This window comes from Limanda limanda, chromosome 19 (genome assembly GCF_963576545.1).
Source record: "Limanda limanda chromosome 19, fLimLim1.1, whole genome shotgun sequence".
Lineage (NCBI taxonomy): Eukaryota > Metazoa > Chordata > Actinopteri > Pleuronectiformes > Pleuronectidae > Limanda > Limanda limanda.
The window spans coordinates 1611568-1636222 of NC_083654.1; the positions used below are offsets into that span (position 1 = coordinate 1611568).

The window sequence follows — 24655 nt, forward strand, 5'->3', positions numbered from 1 at the left end:
ATCTTGGAGTAAACTTGTCAATGTCACAACGGATGGATCACCAAATTTAACTGGAAAAAATGTTGGGCTGCTGAAAAGAATCCAGGATAAAGTGAAAGAGGAAAACCCTGACCAGGATCTTATTTTCCTTCACTGCATCATCCATCAGGAATCCCTGTGTAAGTCTGTATTGCAGCTTAATCATGTCGTGAATCCAGTCGTAAAACTTGTGAACTTTATACGAGCAAGGGGATTTCAGCACCGTCAGTTTATTACGTTCCTGGAGGAAATGGTAAATGGTAAATGGATTTGTATTTATATAGTACAGTTTCACATTTCACAATGTGAAATGTACTGTAAAACTCAAAGCGCTTTACAGTACAGTTTCACATTCACCCATTCATACACACATTCATACAGTGCATCTACTTGCAGCACTTTGTTATTCTATGGGGGGCCGTTCAGGGTTCAGCATCTTGCCCAAGGACACTTCGGCATGCAGATGGTTCAGACTGGGAATCGTACCGCCGACCTTCAGGTTGGAGGACGACCACTCTACCCCTCAGCCACAGCCGCCCTGAAACTGATGTGGATCATCAGGACTTGCTGTACCTATCTCGTGTCCGCTGGTTAAGTTTGGGGAAAGTGTTACAACGAGTATGGGAACTGAAAGAGGACATCATTGCATTTTTGGAGTTGATGGGGAAATCTGACGAATTCCCTGAGCTAAGCGACAAGAACTGGCTTAGTGACTTTGCGTTTGATGTGGACATATTTTCACACATGAATGAGCTGAATGTAAAACTGCAGGGGAAAGATCAGTTTGTTCACGACATGTACAAACATGTGAAAGCCTTAAAATCCAAGCTCACTTTGTTCTCCAGACAAATTGCGAACAAATCTTTCGCTCATTTCCCCACACTTGCCATGCAGGAAGAGGCACCGCGAAACGCTACAAAATACAACAAATCACTTGAGGACTTGCACGGAGAATTCTGCCGTAGGTTCTCTGATTTCGAAAAAATTGAACAGTCACTTAAGCTGGTGTCCTGTCCCCTGTCACAAGACCCTGAAACAGCACCACAGGAGCTGCAGTTGGAATTGATAGATCTTCAGTCTGACTCCCTCCTAAAGGACAAGTTCAACTCTGTTAAACTGAATGAATTTTATGCTTCACTTAACAGAGCCACGTTTCCAAACCTCAGGAGGACTGCACAGAAGATGCTGACTTTGTTTGGCTCGACTTATGTGTGTGAGCAGACATTCAGCGTCATGAACGCCAACAAAGACCGTCACAGATCAAAGTTAACGGATCAGCACCTCAGATCTATCCTGAGAATTGCCACAACCAAAATAACTCCAGACTTGGATGCACTGGCAAAAATGGGAGATCAACAACACTGTTCCCACTGAAACTGAAATGGATGATGTGTTGCTGCGGCAAGGTTGGAGCCAAATCCCCGACACACAGCCTGTGTGGCGGCTCTAACCTGTTAATGTAGATCATAAAAAAGTTCAAGTGAGGTGATTGGTTTGGGCGCAGGCCTCAGATGTTTTCATGATGTTTGATCAATTGCCTTGAAAATAAAGGCTTTGCTACCTGTTAAAGGCCAAATCCTTTCATGTTATGATTTCTACATGTCATTTATATTAGTTCACACAAACACTCCATCTATCTGTTCCTGGCCCGGCCCCTCTGTCAAATTTCAGAACCCATTGTGGCCCGCGAGTCAAAAAGTTTGCCCACCCCTGTACTAGAGAGCAAAAAAACATGACAAACCATTGACGGGGGAAAGTCAAACGACGCGAGGTTACAATCACGAACTGACAACGACAAAGGACAGCACAGACACTGAGAATAATTACATCTAAAAGATGCTTACCCTTCATTCACCTTTAGTGAATGTAGCCTTGGCCAGGAAGAGTTGATGTCATCAGATAGTGTCCAATGTTCATTGGCTGTTTCAGCCCTAAACCGTAACACCCTCAGGTTGGCGGGCCAACAGTGGTGGCCAAATCACTGGCCATCTCCTCCTCCTGGCTTCCAGCTTAGCTCCTCTCTCCTGTTCCATAGCCATCAAGAGGCTCTTTCTGCTGCCTCCCTAATCCTGCGAAGCTTGGCTCTTGGCTCATGTCCTAGGTGTTTTTTACGGAAGTGGTAGCTTGCTGTCTAAACCATGTACTGCACAAGACATGGTGAGAGCAGAAGAATCGTGTCAATGGAAAGATATGAATGTGTGATAAGGCAAAAATTATCACAACACTATCATCATTGGGACCAAAAAGTCTCATGGTGATTGAGACAGACAAGCTCATCAATACAGGAGGAATAGTGGGATTGCAGCATTTAGTGTTTTACGGAGAAGTGGCTGCACTTACATATGCCTGGTCCACAGCGGCTTCGGGCCTGTTCACGCAGACAGAGATGTTATGTAGAGCAGTATAAAAAAGGAAGGGGGGATTCAATCAATCAATCAAATTTTATTTGTATAGCCCACATTCACAACTAACAATTCGTCTCATAGGGCTTTAACATGGTGTGACATCCTCTGCCTTAACCCTCAACAAGAGTAAGGAAAAACTACTAAAAACCCTTTTAACAGGTAAAAATATGTAGAAACCTCAGAGAGAGCCACATGTGAGGGATCCCTCTCCCAGGACGGACAGAAGTGCAATAGATGGCTGTGGCTGAGGGGTAGAGTGGTCGTCCTCCAATCTAAAGGTCGGAGGTTCGATCCCCAGTCTGAACCATCTGCATGCCGAAGTGTCCTTGGGCAATATGCTGAACCCTGAATGGCCCCCCATAGAATAACAAAGTGCTGCAAGTAGATGCACTGTATGAATGGGTGAATGTGAAACTGTACTGTAAAGCGCTTTGAGTGGTCATCAACAGACTAGAAAAGCGCTATATAAATACAAATCCATTTACCAATAGATGTCATGTGTAGGAAAACATCATCGGGATAAAGATTTTTAGCAGCATCGATGAGGGTAAACATTTTTGAAGGATAACTTCAATACTATATGTCAAGTAGTCCTGCTGCATCATAGTCTCTGGTCAGCAGCCAGCAAGATCAAGATCCAGCATCAAGATGGGATCCACTATAGTCCACAGTCATTGTCCACTGCTGCCAGTTAGGATCCATCATCAGCCGCCACCTCGGTCCACCACCATCCGATGCCAACGCGACAAAGGATCCTCCATTACCACTACGATCAGCTGGCACCATACAGAATCCACCAAACTGGATCCACCATTGCGACCTCTGACGCGCGATCCACAATCATAATCCATGGTGCGGCCACAGCTGTGGCCCTGCATCCGCGGGCGCTAAGGCACAGAAACTCCGGGAAAGGGGTCAAGTTAGTAACATGTACTGATGAGATAAGAATTACTTTGATGTGATAAGTATGGAGAAGAGGAAGGAGAAGCAGGAAAGAGAAGCTCCGTGTGTCATTTGTCATAAATTCCCTGTGCGTCTTAGCGTCATCTGCCGCACTAATTAGCTCTACCTATAAGCTTTATCAAAAAGGAAGGTTTTCAGTCTACTCTTAAACGAACAGAGCGTGTCTGTTCCCGAACTGAAAGTGAGAGATTATTCCACAGCAGTGGGGCTTGATGGCTAAAAGCTCTGGCTCCTACTCTACTTTTAGAGACTTTAGGGACGACAAGTAAACCTGAATTCTGGGATCGGAGTGCTCTAGTAGGTTGATATGGTATTAACATCTCTTTAAGGTAAAAAGGTGCCATATCATTAAGGGCCTTGAAGGTGAGGAGGAGAATTTTAAATTCTATTCTTGATTTAACAGGAAGCCAGTGTAGCAATGCTAATACTGGAGAAATGTGCTCTCTTTTCTTTGTTCTCGTCAGGACATGTGATGCGGCATTTAGGACAAGCTGCAGAGTCTTTAACGACTTACTGCTGGAGATTGATAATAGTGAATTACAATAGTCCAGTCTCGATGTAACAAAGGCGTGGACTAGTTTTTCTGCATCTTTTTGCGAAAGGACATGTCTGATTTTTGAGATATTACGCAAGTGGAAAAAGACGGTCCTAGAAATTTGTTTTAAGTGACTATTAAAGGACAAATCAGGATCGAAGATCACTCCCAAGTTCCTGACTGTTTCATTGGAAGCAAGGGCAATGTCGTCTAGCGCAGCTATATCATTAGATAATGTTTCTCTAAGGTGTTTAGGGCCGAGTATTATAACCTCAGTTTTATCTGAGTTTAATAAGAGAAAATTGCGGGTCATCCAGGTTTTTATGTCCTTGAGACATGCTCGAAGTTTAGTTAATTGATTACTTTGATCAGGTTTTATTGACAAATATAACTGGGTGTCATCCGCATAACAGTGAAAATTGACAGAGTGTGTCCTGATAATGTTTCCTAGTGGAAGCATATATAATGAGAATAAAATTGGCCGGGGAACAGACCCCTGTGGAACACCATGGTTAACTTTGGTGCGCACAGATGACTCATCATAAATTTGTATGAATTGGGAGCGATCAGAAAAATAAGATTTAAACCAGTTTAGGGCCGTTCCTTTAATGTTAATTAACTGTTCTAGTCTCTGTAATAAAATGCTATGGTCAATTGTGTTGAATGCTGCACTGAGATCTAACAGAACGAGGACAGACACAAGTCCCTGATCTGAAGCTATTAGAAGGTCATTAGTGACTTTTGCCAGGGCTGTCTCTGTGCTGTGATTGGCTCTGAACCCCGACTGAAAGTCTTCATATATATTATTTTCCTGGAGAAACTCACACAGCTGATTGGCTACAACTTTTTCTAAGATTTTAGACAGGAAGGGGAGATTAGATATTGGCCTGTAATTTGCTAAAACCTCTGGGTCTAGGGTGGGTTATTGAGTAGGGGTTTGATTACAGCTATTTTAAAAGACTGTGGTACATAACCTGATGATAATGATAAATTGATTGTGTTAAGTAACGAACTATCAATTAGGGGCAGAATTTCTTTAAGTAATTTAGTTGGAATCTAAGATACAGGTTGTTGGTTTAGAACCTGAGATTATTTTGTTAAACTGATCAGGGGTGATCAGAGAGAAGCTGTCTGAGTAATGGGAAGGATTCTCAGCTGTTTCTGAGATCTCTGTTGATGGGTGGATATTAGTGCCAATTGAGAGCAAGAGATGGTTGATTTTATTTCTAATAGTTAGAATTTTATCATTAAAAAAGGTCATAAAGATATTGCTATTTAGGGATCAAGGAATACTGGGTTCGGTGGAGGTGTGACTCTCTGTCAGCCTGGCTACAGTGCTGAAGAGAAACCTGAGGTTGTTTTTATTCTCTTCTATTAGTTTTGAATAGTAGGCAGCTCTTGCTTTGTGGAGAGCCTTTTTATATTCTTTAACACTACTCTTCCAGTCTAGGAGATTTTCAACATTGCTGCTGGAGCGCCACTTCCTTTCTAATTTTCTTGATATTTGTTTCAACTCATGTGTCTTGGAATTATACCACGGAGCTAATTTACTATGTTTTACACATTTCTTTTTTAGAGGCGCTATTGAGTCTAATGTTAATCGTAATGAGTCTGCAGAGCTGTCTATGAGGTGGTCAATCTCAATAGAGCTCGGGTTTTTAAAGAATTTGTTGTTTATGTCGACGGACAGTGTTGGGAAGGATACTTTCAAAACGTATTCCGTTACAGAATACAGAATACATGCCCAAAAATGTAATCTGTAACGTATTCCATTACATTAACTAATCTGAGTAACGTATTCTGAATACTTGGAATACTTCCGGTTTGTATTGCATTTTTTAAGTGTATGATTGCGGCGTTGTTATAGTCAGTGGAGCAGCAGCAGTTTAAACTCTCTCTCCGCAAGATGCGGCGGGCCAGCTGGATGTCCGGCTACCATCCACTCCCACCTCTGTGCGGGTCCCACCGGAGGCTGAACCCCCCCCCCCCTGCGCCAAGGCTGCCTCGCGGCGTGCAGCGATCGTTTCGGCGTCGGGTCTATTTTTTTTGCGCGTATCGCTCCAGGAAACACACTGAAAAATGATTTTAAACGATATTGATGACATTTTATATGATATAAATGATAAAGTATGCATCCCATAGTTTGTATTCCCCTAAATTTGACCAATTTGACCAATCACATTATTAAATGCCCCCCTCTGCCCATCCACTACAGACACACAAGCAGTCATAAAGATAAAAGAGAGGGGGGGGGGGCTCCCCATTGGCTTGAGTGGAGAATACGTAATTTACCCTCGACACCCGACATTGAACGGAGCAAACAGCGGAGAAGTTCTTGAAGATGGATGACATTAAATTGGGACGCTGTTGCAGTTAATGTTGGAGCAACAAGTGACCATATGCTTTTATACTACTGGGTCAACGGGTGATATTATTAGCGCTGCCCGGCGCTTCAGCGTCCGGTGTGAACCCGGCGTGCCTCACTGGCCTCCTGCAGAGCCATGACAGCGGAGCTCTGGAAGCGCAGGTCGGTCTTCTCTCACCAGGCGCTGGAAGAGCAGCTTGCGGATCAGCAGCTCCGTAGATTTCTGGTAGCGACGGAACTCTCTCAGAGCCACGGTCCCGGGCCTGTAACGGTCCCGAGCGGGTAGCGGTGAGGCTTCTTCTCGCCACCGGGGGCCGGGGCGCTCTTACGGCAGCCCTGGTCTCCAGCTGCTTCCTGGGGGTCTTTGCCGCCGGTGGATTTACGAGAGAGTGAATAAACTCGTGAAACAGAGAAGTACCGTCATGTAATCCACTGATTTCAACAATGTAACTGTATTCTGAATACCATCTATTTAATTTGTAACTGTAACGGAATACAGTTACTCATAATTTGTATTCTAAATACGTAACGCCGTTACATGTATTCCGTTACTCCCCAACACTGTCGACGGATAATACGGTTTTAAATGTAATCGGAATTATTTCCTTAAATTTAGCTACAGCACTATCAGGTAGACATCTAGAAAATGAGTTTTTTATTAGGGGCTTATATTCAGATAATGAAAAATCGAAGGTTATTAAATTATGGTCTGATAGTACTGGATTGCGCGGAAGTACTGTTAAATGTTCAATTTTGACACCGTATGATAATACAAGGTCAAGTGTGTGGTTACAACAATGAGTAGGTTGATGTACACACTGACTGAAACCAATTGAGTCTAGTATTGAAGTAAATGCTACACTCAGGCTATCTTTATTATTGTCAACATGAATATTAAAGCTGAAGCCCCCCTAAAATGTTCTTCAGCCCCCCCAAATAATTATTGGGATTTTTTTTTTTTTATTATTTTTTTTTTAAGATTAAACTATTGTTTTACACATGGACAAGTTATTTATAACTCTAACATGCTACATATGTGAATGTATTTCTGGTTTGTATGTTTTCTCCCCCTTCAAATTACAATCCAATAGCCTCTCATCATACTTAACATTAAAAGACCGGGCACTAGGACCTTGGGGAGTCTGCATCGCTGCTGCGCTGGCTTTCTCACTCTGCCAAGTAACGTCTCTCATCAAGACAGCAGGAATACAGCCAAGGAGTTTAGCTCATAGTAAATGATGCACAGAGTGAAATTGTAAGTACAGGTAGATACAGAATGTAGCTATCGGTAGTTGTTAACGATTGTTACCTGCTTAAATTTAGGTTTACTTGAGGCAAATGAAAGGGAATATTGTAATGAGCTATGTTAACACTAAGCTAGCTAGCTAGCTATTTTGTTAGAAAATGTCTCCAGTGAGCAAGAGTGTGAACAAGCAAATTTGAAATGTAAGAAATAACTATTTTTGAAATAATTTGAATGTATTTTTGTCTATTGTGTATCTTATTCCCTTCTGCTCATAATACAACAAATAAACAACTCAGAAGTTGACACTGGGAGGTCCATTCTGCATCTTTTGTGTGTGGTCCCTTTAAGAATAAGGATTTGGGAGTGACGCGAATATGAAAACTAGTATATCCGTCTTTCCTTTACAAGCAGGAAAATGATTTCTCACTATTTGAGAAAAGTTCATATTTGTGTTGTCAAATTTCACAATGACCCTGAAATTCTGTCTCTTCTGTTATCTTATACTGAATTAATGCAAGCAAAGATACAGAGAAAAATCACACTCTTCCTGATTGAACCAATCTATGAACTGTCTGAAACAATAGATATCCGCAGCCCCAAATGAGCCCAAAAAAAATTGGCGCGCAAACATTCAGCATCCTTAGGAGCTAAGCCCCCCCTTTCTTTCAATCCTAGAAACGCCCCTGACTACAGCAAATATGATTGGCTGTTGGTGTTTCCTGGATTGACGTGGAAGATTAAGAACAAGACATTCAAATGAGTTGTAGCTAAGTTTAGGTTTAGGATTAATTGATAGACTGGAGTTAAAAATAGCAGCAACTCCACCTCCTCGCCCGAGTTCTCTGGGAACGTGTGAATTTATATGACTGGGGGAGTATATTCATTTAGACTGACAAATTCATCAGGATGCAGCCACGTCTCAGTAAGGGACAATAAATCTATATTGTAGTCTGAGACTAGTTCATTAACTAAAATAGCCTTTGAGGACAGTGATCTAATGTTTAAAAGACCACATTTGAAAGTCTTATTTTCCTGTGTTGTTCCAGAGGTTGTGTTAATTTGTATAAGATTATTGTGTGGAGTTCTCGCTCTGTTATTGTTTAATTTAAATAATTTAATCGGACGGTAGACAGAGACAGTCTCTATGCGGTTGGGTGACTGATCCAGAGGGAGCGCAGAGAAGTGTTTAGCACTGCAGCTCTGCTTCCTGGTCCCAGCTCTGGGTTGTCATGTAATAGACTGGGTAATATTCCTAGATAAGAGAGCTGCTCCATCCCAAGTGGGATGAACGGCGTCTCTCCTAACAAGACCAGGTTTCCTCCAAAAAGTTTGCCAATTATCTATAAAGCCCACACCATTTACAGGACACCACCTCGACAGCCAGCGGTTAAAAGACAACATGCGACTAAACATGTCATCACCTGTTGTGTTAGGGAGAGGGCCAGAGAAAACTACTGTGTCCGACATCGTTTTTGCGCTTCATGTGAGTGAGAGGTGGTGTAATCTCAGATATGTTAGTGTGAAGGAACATCTCTGTAGTCCGGACAGTGAACCGCCATTGTGATCAGAATTTACATCCCTCCCACCACTGATTCAGAGGGAGCTGCTGACATCAATCACTCAAATGTTGCACAGTTACAGACACAATAGCCCCATACTCCTCATGGTTGTCACTGAGGATTTTATTATTTTACTGTAAAACTGGACTAATTACAACTGTTGTGCAATTTGAGTAGACTTGACGTTTGCTAATTATTAATAATCAGGAAATATGATTATTAAAATAATTTAAATAATTTATTGAAAATAATTAAAATTATGAAAATAATAAGGCTATCACTTAAGAATAGTAAAATAATATATTAGAAATGATAATGTTATCCATTAAGAATAGTTAAATAATTAATGAAAACAATAAAATTATCAATTAAAAATGATACAATCTGTAATTATTACTTATCGTAGCGGGGCACCACCCTGGTTACAGGGACCAACAAGTCAATCTATAAATATCAGTCTCATCTGATAAAAGTTAAATTAATAATCTCAATAGTTAATATTAATGATTATATAATAAACAATGAAGGGATTAAGTTCGAGCACAGGCTATCATAATCCAGCTGTATTCACACACATATGCAGAAATAATCACAGACTACAGATACTTTAATTACAAAAGCATTTATTAAAAAGGGGAAATAAAGTTAATGTTATTTAATGATTCATCATTTTAACAAACTCGAATATTTCAAAGATAACAACAGCAGCAGCACTTATCACAATTCAGAACATACATGTAAAACCTGTGGTCTATGTATTTCTGTCTGTGTGTGTGTGTCTCTGTGTGTGTGTGAAATAAAGTTAACGTTATTTAATGTTTCATCATTTTAACAAACTCCAATATTTCAAAGATAACAACAGCCGCAGCACTTATCACAATTCAGAACACACATGTGAAACCTATGGGCTATGTATGTCTGTCTGTCTGTGTCTATGTGTCCGTGTGTGTGTGTGTGTGTGTGTGTGTGTGTGTGTGTGTGTGTGTGTGTGTGAGAGAGAGAGAGCGAGAGGGGAGTGGCAATGACGTATGACGCAGTCACGTGGTGACGTGGTTTGGTCACATCCAAGTTGGCGGCCGATAATGATTCACGGAATTATTAGGGCCGAAAAACTCTCAAAATGGTGGTGACTACAAACAAAATGGCGGAGCCGCTTTGGAATTCAGAGCCAAAAGGGGAGGAGAGAGAGAGAGAGAGAGAGAGAGAGAGAGAGAGAAAGGAGGCGTGGCAATAATAAACTCTCAAAATGGTGGTCTAACTCGCGTTATTCAAAATGGAGCCTATGTTAATGACACCATGTGGCCGGATCCCAAAAGGGCGCCACGTGAATTAACACAAAGGAATTTTCAGACAAAGAGAATTCTTTATCTCTGCTTTGGCCTTGGGGCCAAATGACTTCCAGATGCATTCAGTCTCTCTAAGCATAGATTTATCTACGTAACGTGAACTATGTGAAAGCAGATCGGAACGTGTGTGTAGGTGGTTTAGGAGAAGAGAGAGAGAGAGAGCATGCAAGGATATATCAAAGAAGCTCTTAAAAACACCGTCAGAGACAAGTTCTACAATTACTTTACCACTCAGCACCCAAGAGGCGTTGTGTGCTGAAGTTTGACCAGTAAAGTCTCTGTAAAGTTGATCAGACGGTCACAGTGCCGGCTCGTCACGGCTAAACATAGGAGACACGGAGGTCCCACAAACAAATACACTCAAATAAAGACAATACGCTAAGTATAAAAACTAGTCTCTGCCCAGACAAAATAACCTCTTACTGTAAAACCCTTGCGGTGTGCGTGCGCGTCTTCACGAATGTGCCGGGAGTCCAGTGGATCACGTGGTCTCTCAAGCGGGGCTCTGGTGATTCTCGTGGGGGCCCGGAGCTCGCTGCTGGACCAGAAAGGGAGCGGATTTCCTCGTGCTGCCTTGAACGGAATGAAACTTCGTCTTCTTCTTCTGTGGGGATGTGGAGATAGTGCTCCTCAGCGGAATGAACTTCGCGGTTCTGCAGGGAACGGCTGTTTGTAGCCGTTTGTAGATCGTTGAAAACAGAAAAGTCTGTGTGGAAAATGTCTGAGCCCGTCCCGTGGGTGAACTTCCTGTGCTGGTCTTTTCAAGTTAAAATAACAAAAGGTTCCCATCAAAATAAAATCTGACTGAAGGTAGAAAAGAAATTAAATGAGTTAAAACAAACGTCTGTGAATAGCCCCCTTTAGCAGCTGGAACATCTGGAAAGACCCGGAGGTCTTGTTCGAAGTCTTTCAGCAGGGTAATGGCAAAGTTTTCTGTGAGCTCAGCAGTTTTGTTCTACCTGAGAGGTCCAGCCTCCTCAGGAAGTGGTCATGGGGTTCAGCTGGCTCTCAGCCAATGGAATGTCAGGGTTACGACCTTAGTGGGCGGGGATTCGACCTCAGTGGGCGTTTTAGAGTCACAGTGGGGGTCCCTGAAAGAGCCCAGGAAGTGCTTCCCCCACTAGGAGAGGCTCCACGTTGTCTGAGGAATGTGTGGATTCAAAGCAGAAACCGGTAGAACTGGTTTCAGGTTGGCCTACAGGCCGCAGTTTTATTGCTCTTTGTCTGACGGTCAGCACTCAGGAGTCTCCCCCCCAACACTACCCAACTTATAGCAGTGTGTTTACTGCCCCACTACACACCATTAAACACTGGACCTCCTGTTTGCAAATCCTACTGTCCTCCCCCCTACCAGGCAGATCTGATCAAAAAATTGTCCTGTGGTGGATTCAGGAGGCTAATCAGGCACTGCAGAACTGCTTGGGGTCGACAAAATCTGGACCAAATTCTTTGGAGATCCTCCGGGGTGATGTTGCTGAGACCATGTAGACAAGGACAATGCATATGAGCAAGAACACATGTCACAATTCCTGTCTCTGCATTCTTAATTATCACTCATACCCTCATCAGTTCTTTAACTGTTTATACCTGTCAGTTCCTCATGCTACCTGTCAGAAAAATGTACTCTTCATGCTCCAATGTAAGTTACTAATGTTCTCATGTTGTTTTGCAAAGACTTATGTTCTTACTAGTAACCTGTTATCAGGAAGACAGGCATGGGTACAAAATGCCTGTCTTCCTGATGCTGATCTTGATCCTGCAAATTGGCTTTGTGCCTTTTTCAATTTCGGAAGTATATTCGATTACCCTATATCTGGGTATCTGTATTACTGCATTGAAGAAAACAACAACAATCATAAAAAGGATCAGAAAATAGTTTCACTCATCTGTGATAGTTTGACATTTGAGTGTCAGCCTCTAGACTGCGTGGGTTTATTCAACAATAAAATACTTGTACTGGACAAGTGACATATTTAGGCCAGACACAAAATAATATTGGAAATCTTAAGTACCCAGAGACAATGACCTGCCACATGTGCTGTATCAGAATATACCACCAGGAGTCAAGCACTATCATAAATACATAAACCATGACACATCAAAAAATAGGAGCTTTATCCGTGGCCCACACTTTCCACTAGATTTCATTAAGATCTGTAAGGAGTTTTTCCAAACCTTTTAACATCCTATTAAAACACAACCAGAAATATTGAGTGATGCTTACTTATATAAGTTAAATAGTTCCTAACCAATTTTTTTCATCTGTGTGTGTGTGTGTGTGTTTTGTAGGACCTTTATTGATGGCTCTCCCCTGGGGCTACGCAGGATCCTATCCCAGTCCACAGACTCCCTCAGTTTCAGGACCAGAGCTATGTCAGTGGAGTCTCTCAATGATGATGGTATTAGAACATTCCAAATATTAATTCTAAAATATCACACAGGACTAAAGTGGGATAAATGATTAACCGCTCCAGAGTTCACTTGACGGCGGTCCAAGACCACCTCTTAGAAGCAGAATGGAGTGCGGTTGTTAGGCCGCACCCAAGCTCGAGACCAGTGTTCAACCGGATGAACTAGGCTGGTGCCAACCAGCCCTTAGTTTTATTTTTCTTCATGTTCTGAAATGCAGCAATAGAATAAGACTAGAAGCTTCATTACTCTCAGGTATAATGTAGGGAATATATAACGTCCGTATTGGGAGAAGGATCCCTCACTGGTGGCTCACAGTGAGGGATCCTGTGAGCCAGAGGCAGATGATGCAGATGATATTGCACCTTGTTAAGCCCTATGAGACAAATTATGATTTGTGAATATGGCTTATACAAATGTAATTTAAATGATTGATTGATTAGGGGGATAAATTCTCCCTCTGTTTTAAATCGAGTACATGAAAGGTCTGGTACGAAAAAAGATTGCCTTTATCAAAAAAAATATCAGATGACAATCATTATTTCTCACTTAACTGTGGCCTAAACTCTTTTGTCCCTATCAGGATCAGGTAGATTGATGACTACGGATAAAGCACTTTTGCCGAGCACGAGTATTACACGAGTAATACTAGTCAATATCTGTGCTCGGACTGAATGAAAATCCTCACACAGCGTCACAGCGCACCTCCCCTTCACACACCGCTCTGCTCACTCACTCACAGAACAGCTCTCTGTCTCTCAGTCACTCAGGTTCGCGGGCCTTTCCGTTGACTACGGTCAGTGTTAACTGAAGTGCACTGTATTTCACAGAGGAAGAGTGCACGTTAATTCTGAGCGGATTTGAAGAGATTAAAGAAATTTTCACGGTGAAATGGGAAACTGTCACAGAGAACCATGAGGTATATTAAAACACACAATTGACTGAGTACATTCATAAGATAAGTAATTTTCATTGACACATGTTTATGTTTATTTTATTCTTCTAGAATTTATTTTAATTTTGATTAAACATTTAACTGAACGTTAATTGTGTGAAAATGATGAGGGTACTTGAATAATAGTCTAAACTGACTTGTTAATCACTGATAATTAATTCAGATATTCTCTATAAAGCACTTAGGGCACTTACATCTGGTGTATGATGCTGTTGTTTAAAGAACTTACTTGATTCTCACAAAACATCAAGCCATAACCACAATGGAAAACCTTTTTTTTATTTGCTTGATCACAATTGATGAATCTGGATCCACTTCATCTTCATCATCACCTTCATCACAGCAGAACTTTTCTCAACAATGTGTTGACACATTTTTACATTTAGACATTTTTCAAAACTAATAACACAGATCTCAAACAAAGACAGTTGATAGTAGTACTATAACAACCCACCAGAGAACTGAGCTCTCAGAATTCCGGCTTACTTGTTGTCCCTAAAGTCTCTAAAAGTAGAATAGGAGCCAGAGCTTTCAGCTATCAAGCTCCTCTCCTGTTGAATCACCTCCCACTTTTATTTCGGGAGGCAGACACCATCTGTTCGTTTAAGAGTAGGCTTAAAACCTTATTTTTTGATAAAGATTATAATTAGAGCTGGTACAGGCTTGTCTTAGACCTGCTCTTAGTTATGATGCTATAGGTCGTTATTTTATTTAATGACGTTATTGTAGAGGGTCGATTTGTATTTCCTGTTCTAAGCGGGTTGTTGGTAGTGACTCTACAACCAAACGCTCGGCTACATAATTATTATAACTATGATGATTTTTCACTTGCCTATTTTTTGGTGCCCCCTCAGGACTTGGTGCCCTACGCACAGCGCGTAGTTCGCGTTATGGGAGCGGCGGCGCTGGTGGCATCTACTGAGCTTTTTGCCGCATCAGCTACGACCAGATTTAATGTATGTGATCTACATGACACAAACAAAGCTCTCTGATTTATTTGCATAAGTCTGGCTTGGACTCCCTTCCCATTTCCTTTCAAATTAGCACCATTGCCATAAGACTGACCCCTACAGTCTTCAAAAGGGATGTTGAGCTCTTCTAGACTCTTCAGAATCAGCCAGACAGAGACATGAGGGCTGAGAGGTTTACTCCAGTGGACTCTTCAACCTCAAGGAAATCCAGAAAATCTTCTTTTATGGGTGTGTTGGCCATTGCAACAATTTGTATAATAACTGACAGTTGGTCTATATGGCTCAAATTGGGAGTGCAATCCAAAGTAATTGAAAAGTATTTGGATTGTTTTATTTCATCTGTCCTATGCTCCATAATCTTTTCAACGATGCAATCAGTTCATTTTGAATTGTTTTTCCTAAACAGGATGCATGGGTGGCTCCTCTTTCAACCATAGCAACTCTCAGTCACTCAGGTTCGCGGGCCTTTCCGTTAACGTTTAGGGTTTCTTCAGATTGAAGTTTGTTTTTATTTCAGTTTGTACTTACTTATTAACCAGTAGAGTTCTGTTAAACGTGGGTTCATTCAGACGTGGTGCTGGTAGAAAGCGACTCGCGTTGCGTCTCTCTCTTACTCACTCATACACACACTCACACACACACACCACACACCTGGTGTGGAAATAAATTTAAAAAAAATTAAAATAAAAAAATCATAAAAAAATTTCAAAGTTAAAAAAGAAAGTTATGTTGAGTATGAAAATCACTTCATAATTGCAACAGCATGTGTTGTATTAATTGTTGCAAAACTTGTTCTGTAAATAGTTCGTTTGCTATTGTGATCAAAATCATTGATCTGAAGCTCAATGCTGATGCTGTCCTGTAATAGTTTTCTAATCAGCAATATATATAACAATTTCTGATCAACCCATATCAATTGCATGCTTAAAATAACATACTGGTTAAAGCCCCGCCCGTTTCAAGACAACCCGGCCTACTTCCGGGTTAAATCATACCAACTTCCGGGTTAGGCCCCGCCCATTCCGAGTACGGATACGGATACAGATAATTTATATGGTTAACAGATACAGATACAGATAATGCTGTACTCGCTCATCCCTAATAGATAGAGTACTTTATTCATCCCCGAAGGGAAATTAAGTTGTCATAGCAGCCGGTACATTTGAATACAATAAAATACAATACAGTACAATAAAATAAAAAATATTGAGGTAGAAAGAATAAAAAAACAGAAGCACAAGATAAATAGGTAGATAAGGTGCAGTGGCAAGATGATGGTAATAGTACTGATGATATGATGGTAATGTTATTGTTAGACAGTATAAAAATAGTACAGTATATATAGTATATAATATAACACAATATATATTTATATATGATAGTAATTATAGCAATATAATAGCAGTTTATAGTAATAATGGCAGCAACAGTATATATAAAAATAATAATAATAGTAGTAATATTATAATATAATAATTATAATTATAACATGTACACATGTATAAATATGTGTATATATACTTATATATACAAAGAATATACAGAGAGTATGATATAATATATGATATATAGTAGAGGTATAAATATAAGTATTTGACTATACAATAGGTAATATAATATACTATGAGGGTAAGAATATGTAGACATGTAGAGTGTGCAAAGGACAATATTATTGTATAAAATGATATATAATATCAGTATGGTTTAGATTAACAGATATCACATATGATGTGAAGTAAGTGTATATGGAGCGGAGTGTTGTACAGGTACACAGTGCAAGGAGACAGGTATGTTTAGTGCAGTTCTGTGATGGTGGCTCTGACAGAGGTAGATGAGTTGTACAGTCTTATTGCGGTTGGGAGGAACGATTTCCTGTATCGTTCCTTAGAGCAGCGGGGGGGTTGAATGAGTCTGTGGCTGAAGCTGCTCCTTAGCTTGTCCAGTGTTTTGTGGAGGGGGTGAGAGGGATTGTCCATGATTGCCAGCAGTTTTGCCAGCATCCTGTCCTCCACCACCTCCTCCAGAGTGACCAGCTTAGAGCCAACCACAGCAAAGAAGATGGTGCTCGCCACAACAGACTTGTAGAACATCTGCAGCATCTTGTTGCAGACATTGAAGGACCTGAGCCTCCTCAGGAAGTAAAGCCGGCTCAGGCCCTTCTTGTAGTTATATGTATCTTTTATATGTATCTTTTAACAGATAAAAAATCTCCGCAAAAGGGACCTGACATTAACAATGCAGCAGGGAAACGCCGGTTGGTCGCAGCGGTCTTACACAATCGTACACTCAAATAATGACACGCAAATTTGTGGCCTCCAGAGCGGTGCTCCGCTGGTTCGGTTTGCGACAACGTGAATCAGCGCTGGGCCAAAAAGGAGAGATTCGGCTCTTTCTCTTCGTCCGTCTGCAGGTATAACACAGCTATGGAGTAGCTGTTTGTGGATCGGGGAAAGGTCTCTGTGAGCTCGGCCTGCGAGTGAAACTTCCTTTGCCGTGGGCTTTTAAAAGTAAAATACAAAAGAGTGTTATCAAAATAAAAGCGTAAACTTTAAGATAAAATTAGAAAGAATAAAACAAACGTCCGTGTGGTTGCTCCCTTTAGCAACTGGATCATCTGGAGAGACCTGGAGAGGTCTGGTTCAATCATCAGTGCAGGGAAAAAATCACACTTTCAGCGGGCTTCGGTATTTATTACCTCAGGGGAGGGGGCCATGGGGCTCTGTTGGCTCTCAGCCAATAGAATGTAAGAGTTCACGCTCAAGGAGCGGCTAGAAAAACATGGGGGGTCCTCCTGGGCATTCTGGGATTGTTTGGCTTCAGAGTGAAAAACTCTAGAGTGGTTTTGTAGTCGCATGTTGGCCTCGTTTACGACCCATTGTCTTGATTCTGCCCCAACAGGGCTGACCAAACAGTAGGATTTGATGCTGCCTTGATAGTGTCATGCACGTCAGGATATGTTGATGGGGTGTCTGCAGGCTGTAGATTAATAGCAGTGTATGGTGTAGCTGATGTCCCTTCACCTGCAGGAAAATCCAAACATATATACAAATATGGTTATTAAACCTTTAGTATAGATACACAATGATTCATAAATTAACCCAGGTGGGGGCCAGAACATGGCTAAAGGTTTGGCAAAATTATTGGCGTAATAAAATATATGATCTTACAGAAAATTTGTGTACAAATGGACAAAATGTCCCTGATGTACAATATGTCATCACTCAATCCATCAATCAAATTGTATTTGTATAGCCCATATTCACAAATCACAATTTGTCTCATCAACAAGACAGGGCAGATAGAAGTTCAATAAATGCTGCGTGTGAACACTGATTAGAATGTCCTCCCTACTCTCTGTCAGTCCCCCTTTCACAACTTACGCTCTGTCCTATTGAAAATAAAGGCGATGAAAAGCCCCCAAAATACATTAAAAAGAAATAAAGCTTCTACATACAGACCAAAACACCAAAGCCTTAATTGGATCACCAGCAACTGTGAGTTTTCTCTTCTGAGAGTACTTAACAGCTTAAAAACATCTTTTGCCACGTTAATGGGTCTATTTAGCTGGGACTGAGGACGATCGACTACTAGGAAATCATCAAGTAGGTGAAGAACAAATGGCAAGTTGCAATTATAATTGAGTAATATCCAACAGGGGGCTTCTGAAATAGTATTGAAAAGGTGTTGCATTATGAACAGTTGCATATCGTAAGTAGAAAAGCGAAAGAGGTATAAGGATATTAATGAATGGAGCACTATCGTCGTGGGGACAAATCTATAATCATTTCAATTTTGTTCATTTTATTACACCGAGTTGCTCTACAGACATATTTATGCGATATATGGGAAAGAGAGGATCATCAAATGGCCCCATCATGTAGCCCTTCTCCACCTCCTTAGACAGTAACTTGTCAACTATTTCTGTTCTTTTCAAGCTGATAGGAGATTATTACAGACATGGTATACTTTGGCAGAACATTTAAATCAGCCAGAAAACATTGGACCAAACCAGTGATTAAATAATTAACAAGACAATGTTTTGGGCACTATTTTAGAGCTTTTCCAAGCTCAGATGTAGAAGGTTTATTAACTTATGTGCGGTGAGGACATGCAGACCTGGGTTGGTCAACTCTGCAATAACTGCATGGAGTTGCTTGCGATGCTGAGGAGACACTGAAACAGCGGGTATAAAGAATGGATCTCCTGGTCAGGTTGCAGGAACAGCAGTTCCCTGAGTTCTGTGCGGCGTGACATCGATTGGTAGCGCACTAACTGCTGGTCTGGATGTTGATCAGCGATGCAAGGACCAGGTCTTAATCATGATGGACAGTGTGCGGTTGAAGTCGAGCACGTTTAGCGGATGTGCTAGCGCTAGCCTCTTTGCCTCCTCTTCCTTTCTCTGTTTTCTCCCTCGAGCACCTGAAGGCTTTTGCCTTTTCATTGTGTCAAAATGAGAACGTCAGAGCAGCCACATTTGATGAGTCAATAGCAATGTTCCTGCAGGGCTGAATATTGTGTATTTCTTTCTTTCTTTGTTCCACATGGCAGAAAATGGTGTTCTATGCCTTTGGCAGGCCTTGGGAGGCTCCTTTTTCAGTAATCGGTCTTGATCCACCTAACTGTCACCACAGGTTTTGAGCTTTCAAATATGCATTCACTAGCATGGACCACACCATGACAGTGTATTGTTTGAATCAAAATTCAGGCTGTATTGGATTTTGTGGATGGATCAATGGATGTGAAGGGGAAGGATGAAGATGGATAAAGAATGTCTCTGTCTGGCTGGTCTGAGAGGATATGCCGGGGACTGGGCAGATGGAGACTCAGTGTGGGGGCACATTTCCGCCCAAGCTGATGTCGGACCCCCAGGACCTAGGGAGAGACATGAGAGAAATATGCACTAGACTGAGTTGGAAGGGATGAGGGGTGAGGAAAGGAAGGATGAAGAAATTAAGGTAAGATGAGGATGTAGTAGGGGAGGATGAAGGGATGTAGGTAGGAATGAGGATGTAGTAGGGAGGGATGAAGGGATGTAGGGATGAGGTAGGGAGGTAAATGTCTCTGTCAGGCGGGTCTGTGAGGATATGCTGTTGGCTGATGGAGACTCAGAAGTGGGGGTTCCGTCCCAGTTGAGGTTGGGCTTGATGGATATCATTGAGGTTGTTGTCGATGTAGGAACGATGTGCTTGTGATGACCAGCAGCCAAGTACTTGGATGGTTTGATCTGAGATGCTCAGTCTGGCCACAGTGGATGCTGCATTTGGAAGGTTTTGCAGGAATAGTGATTGGACGATATGACTGAAATGTGGAATATGTTATGTAGGTGCTGTTAAAACCAGGTTCTGAAGGCCTTTTTTGGGGGGGTTGGTTTGGCAGTGATATGTAGGTGTCCCTGAAACATGACACAAATCTAAATACAGGGAAACCAAGGCAAAAGTCAGAAATTAAAGTCATTAATAACAAACAGAAATTAGGGTAATTGGACCAAACCTTAAATAGAATGCTTAGTGTGAGATCAAAATGTAGGACTAAATAAAAGGTTGGCTGTGGCTGAGGGGTAGAGCGGTCATCCTCCAACCTGAAGGTTGGTAGTTCGATCCCCAGTCTTTCCCAACTGCATGCCGAAGTGACCTTGGGCAAGATGCTGAACCCTGATTTGGACCTAATAGAACAACAAAAGTGCTGCCAATAGATGCACTGTATGAATGTGTGTGTGAATGGGGGAATGTAAAACTGTACTGTAAAGCGCTTTGAGTGGTCATCAAGACTAGAAAAGCGCTATATAAATACAAATCCATTTACCATTACCAGAAGGACCAAACTTGGAGAAATGTCATTCAAACAAATAATGTTCAAAGACCAAATAATATAAAATGCCAAAAGAAATTATAAAATGGTACAGAGACCTAACAGAAAGGGGAGCTGGCTCATTAGCTTTTAAAGGAACAGGCACTCAAAACCAGTCACTCTGAGGAGGGCACAGGTAAAAAGGTTCCCGTTTTAAAAGATCCTTGTGGTATTTTGACCAACATATGTTACAGACATTTCATTAAGACCCCAAGGAACCATATCAACTTGTGGTAGAATGAGCATAATATGTCCCCTTTAAGAAAAAGGTCATCAGTCCGAACATTAATTAACATCCGAAAACCAAATTATATACAATGCCAAAAGAAATTCTAAGGTCCGACGACTGAACATAAATTTAAGTCAGCATGACAAACAGAACAGTACACAATACATATGTTGTGCAGACCGTATGGTGTCCGCAGACCATGGGGTCATGAAGAAATGCCCTGAAATGTGTAAAAATTGAAGCTGGAAAGCTGGAGAGAGAATCAGCTAGAGTTTTGTAATGCCTGGGCACGTGACACGCTGTAATACTGAAGTAGTGAATGATGCTTCCCATGAACGGCATGATGTCGTCATATGAGGAGCTCTCTGTATTAATGCTGGCTCAGTGCTGGCTTCAGACATAGCATGAGACGCTATGGGATGGATCTCGAACAGAGCTTGTTGCAACTTGGGAAGGAGGGGGCCAGTGTGCCACTGTCCTTGAAACCCCCCTGCAAAAGAAACACAGATGGAGCAGCATCTGTGAATAGCTATGTACACCTACGTGGCCTGAACATACACAAATACGTACAACACTGACATGTACATTACACTCATATAGAAATGCTCAATATTACATACAAACCCATGTGTAGCGTGAGGGAAGCAGGGAAAATGAGGTTTTGCAACAATGCCACCTGGGGAATTTCACCTCAGGGAAATTGAAACTAAAACCTATTGTGTGAAACAGCACAGGTTCGTTGATATCACAGGGAAAGAGACGGCTTTACTCGTAGAAAAGAAACAACTTTTATTCAACTTAATAAATGCATAATTCAACAAAAATCTAAATCAAACAACAATCACCAGAAACAAACTATCATATGAAATAAAACACTTGGACAAGAGAAAAGGACAGGGCTGGGATTTACTACGGTGACAAAAACCAAAGGAAAAAGGGAAGGATTAATAAACTAGCTATGATGACACTGCAAACCAATAAAACGGTCGTGAAGAAAATGCCACCACCAAGGATTAGGTTGCCGCCTCAGGCCCACAGCACCTGTTCAACAATAAAAAGATTATTAAAACATGTCACAAGTGTTAAATTAATGCTGGTGAAAACAAACAAAACATTGAAACAAAATAACAAAAAAAACAATATAAAGAACAATTTGAAAGAAAAAAACAATACTATGTACAAAATGATTATTACGTTAAATCAAGTAACAAAAAATGGGATAAAAACAATATTGATCTAAGTCAGGTGTCCCTCTGAGGTGGTCACTCCAAGCTTCTAATCAAAGGAGCATAGAGAGCCACAGTGAGCGAAAGAGAGCCACTGTGTCCTTCTCCATTTTCCTGCTGACCTGCTCTCACTTTAAATAATAAACTCTCATCACTAGTTATCAGGACCTGATCAGAACATTTAGTTTACTTAGTGTTTGTTCTATTCGCTCTAGAGTTCATGAGACTGTATTTAAACATCATGAAAAAATTTGAGGAAGCCAGCCTGCACGTGTGCTGAGGCTCTCCAGTTGTCAAGCAGGTGGGCGCTGCCGCATGTGGCGTCCTCCCGGAGGACGGGCAGGTGGGCTCCGCTGCATGGGCGCATTGGACCCAGGAACCGAGTGGCGCCTCCAACACCTCCTGCTCCTGTCCCTACTCCAAGGTTGGTGGTGAGGCCAAAGCTGAAGTGGGTGCAGGAGCACGGGTGAAGGACGATGTGTTACTTACCTTCGGTGGGGGGGGCTTTAGGAGAAGCTGCTTTGTTGGTCCTTTGTGGCTGCAAACAGACGCGGTGGGGCAGCCGGCTGGGGTCGCTGGATCATGTTCGGGATGGAATCCACAATCAGGTAGAATCGATGAACAGCTTGCTTAAACGGCTAGCTTGTTGAGCCGAGAAGGAGGCAGGCAAGGAGGTGGCATGTGCATGATTTGTTGCTCTACCATTTTTTGAAAAGAATAATGTAGTGGCTAAGGCACCATTTTGACAACACTTTGCATAAACAACTCCCTACTTCATCTCACAGCCATGCAGCATTGTGTCCAAAAGTGTAACTTCATAAGTCACAGATGGCAACAGATGTTGCAGTGCAGCCAAAATACCTGCTGACCTTGATAACTTTTACAACCAGATATCTTGCATGCTGTTGGTTTTCTCTTGTTTAGGAGACATCTATTATAATTCAGTGCTGGAGGAGCTGGAGATGGAGGGCCAGGACTTTAAGGCGGATTCTTGGAGCATGGCTGTGGACAGTCGCTATTTGCAGACACATCGCAAAAACGTCATCAAGAGGCAGGATGTCATCTATGGTGATAACATCTTCAATTCTTTTGTAGTTTATTGACCTTTAGAACAGATATTCCACATAGTGCTGAACATATAACATCTAGATTAACACCATACAGTGGATATAAAAAGTCTGCACACTCCTGTTAAAATGCAAGGTTTTTATGATGTAAGCAAATGAGACAAAGATAAATCAAGTCTGAACTTTTTCCAACTTTAATGTGACCTCTGACGTGAACAATTCAATCGAAAAAATAATAACATAACATTACATTACAAAAAATAGTGTGGTTGCATAAGTGTGCACACCCTCTTATAACTGGGGATGTGGCTGAATTCAAAATTAACCAATCACATTCAAACTCATGTTAAATAGTAGTCAGTACACACCTGCCATAATTTACAGTGACTCTGATTAATCCCAAATTAAGTTCAGCTGTTCTAGTAGGATTTTCCTGACATTCTCTTAGTTGCAGCTTACAGCAAGAGCCATGGTCCGCAGAGAGCTTCCCAAGCATCAGAGGGATCTCATTGTTGAAAGGTATCGGTCAGGAGAAAGGTACAAAATAATTTCCAAGGCATTAGATATACCATGGAACACAGTGAAGACAGCCATCGTGAAGTGGAGAAAATATGGCACAACAGTGACAATACCAAGAACTGGACATCCCTCCAAAATTGATGAAAAGACAAGAAGAAAACTGGTCAGGGAGGCTTCCAAGAGGCCTACAGCAACATTAAAAGAGCTGCAGGAATTTCTGGCAAGCACTGGCTGTGTACTACATGTGACAATCCATATTCTTCGTTTGTTTGGGCTATGGGGTAGGGTGGCAAGACAGAAGCCTTTTCTTCCTTAGAAAAACATCCAAGCCCGGCTAAATTTTGCAAAAACATACATGAAGTCTCCAAAAAGAATGTGGGAGAATGTGTTTATGGTCTGATGAAACCAAGGTTGAACTTTTTGGCCATAATTCCAAAAGGTATGTTTGGCGCAAAAACAACACTGCACATCACTCAAAGAACACCATACCCACAGTGAAGCATGGTGGTGGCAGCATCATGCTTTGGGGCTGTTTTACTTCAGCTGGAACAGGGGCCTTAAGGCCGATATATGCTTCTCCGTTTTTGACGGACACGGACAGAAAGGACCGCCCTATCCGCGCCTCGGAGAGCTTTTCGTGCACCTCTGATTTTTCTAACTGTCCGTTTAGTACATTCGATAGCCTACGGACAGCCCTTGGCTGTGATTGGTCCGCTAACGACTTTAATTCCACTTCTATCATGACACTGTTTCTACAATACCGTCAGGTTAGAAGCAAACACTGGGAAGTAGTTAATATTGGGAGTCCCTGCCGACTGTGTGTGGAAGCTGGGGATGAAGCTAGCTGGGAGGAAAGCTAGCTAGCTCCGTGAAGCTTCAAGCTACACGGAGCTGTGGAATTAGCAGCACAGTTCGGAACAGTAAGGAAACGCTGCGCTTAGAAACGATTACATCAGCATTTTGACCTGCTGGGTGTCACTTTATTTTATTTAGTT

General features: G+C 41.7%; 1 protein-coding gene across 1 annotated transcript in view; it reads left to right on the plus strand.

Annotated features, from left to right (window-relative positions):
- Nucleotides 1-24655, plus strand: part of arhgef1a (Rho guanine nucleotide exchange factor (GEF) 1a) — an 83137-nt gene that overhangs the window by 28585 nt on the left and 29897 nt on the right. Inside the window, exons 6-7 of the mRNA XM_061093077.1 lie at nt 12727-12836; nt 22999-23142. Of these exons, the coding sequence (XP_060949060.1) occupies nt 12727-12836; nt 22999-23142 (254 nt within the window). The remainder of the gene's footprint in view (nt 1-12726; nt 12837-22998; nt 23143-24655) is intronic.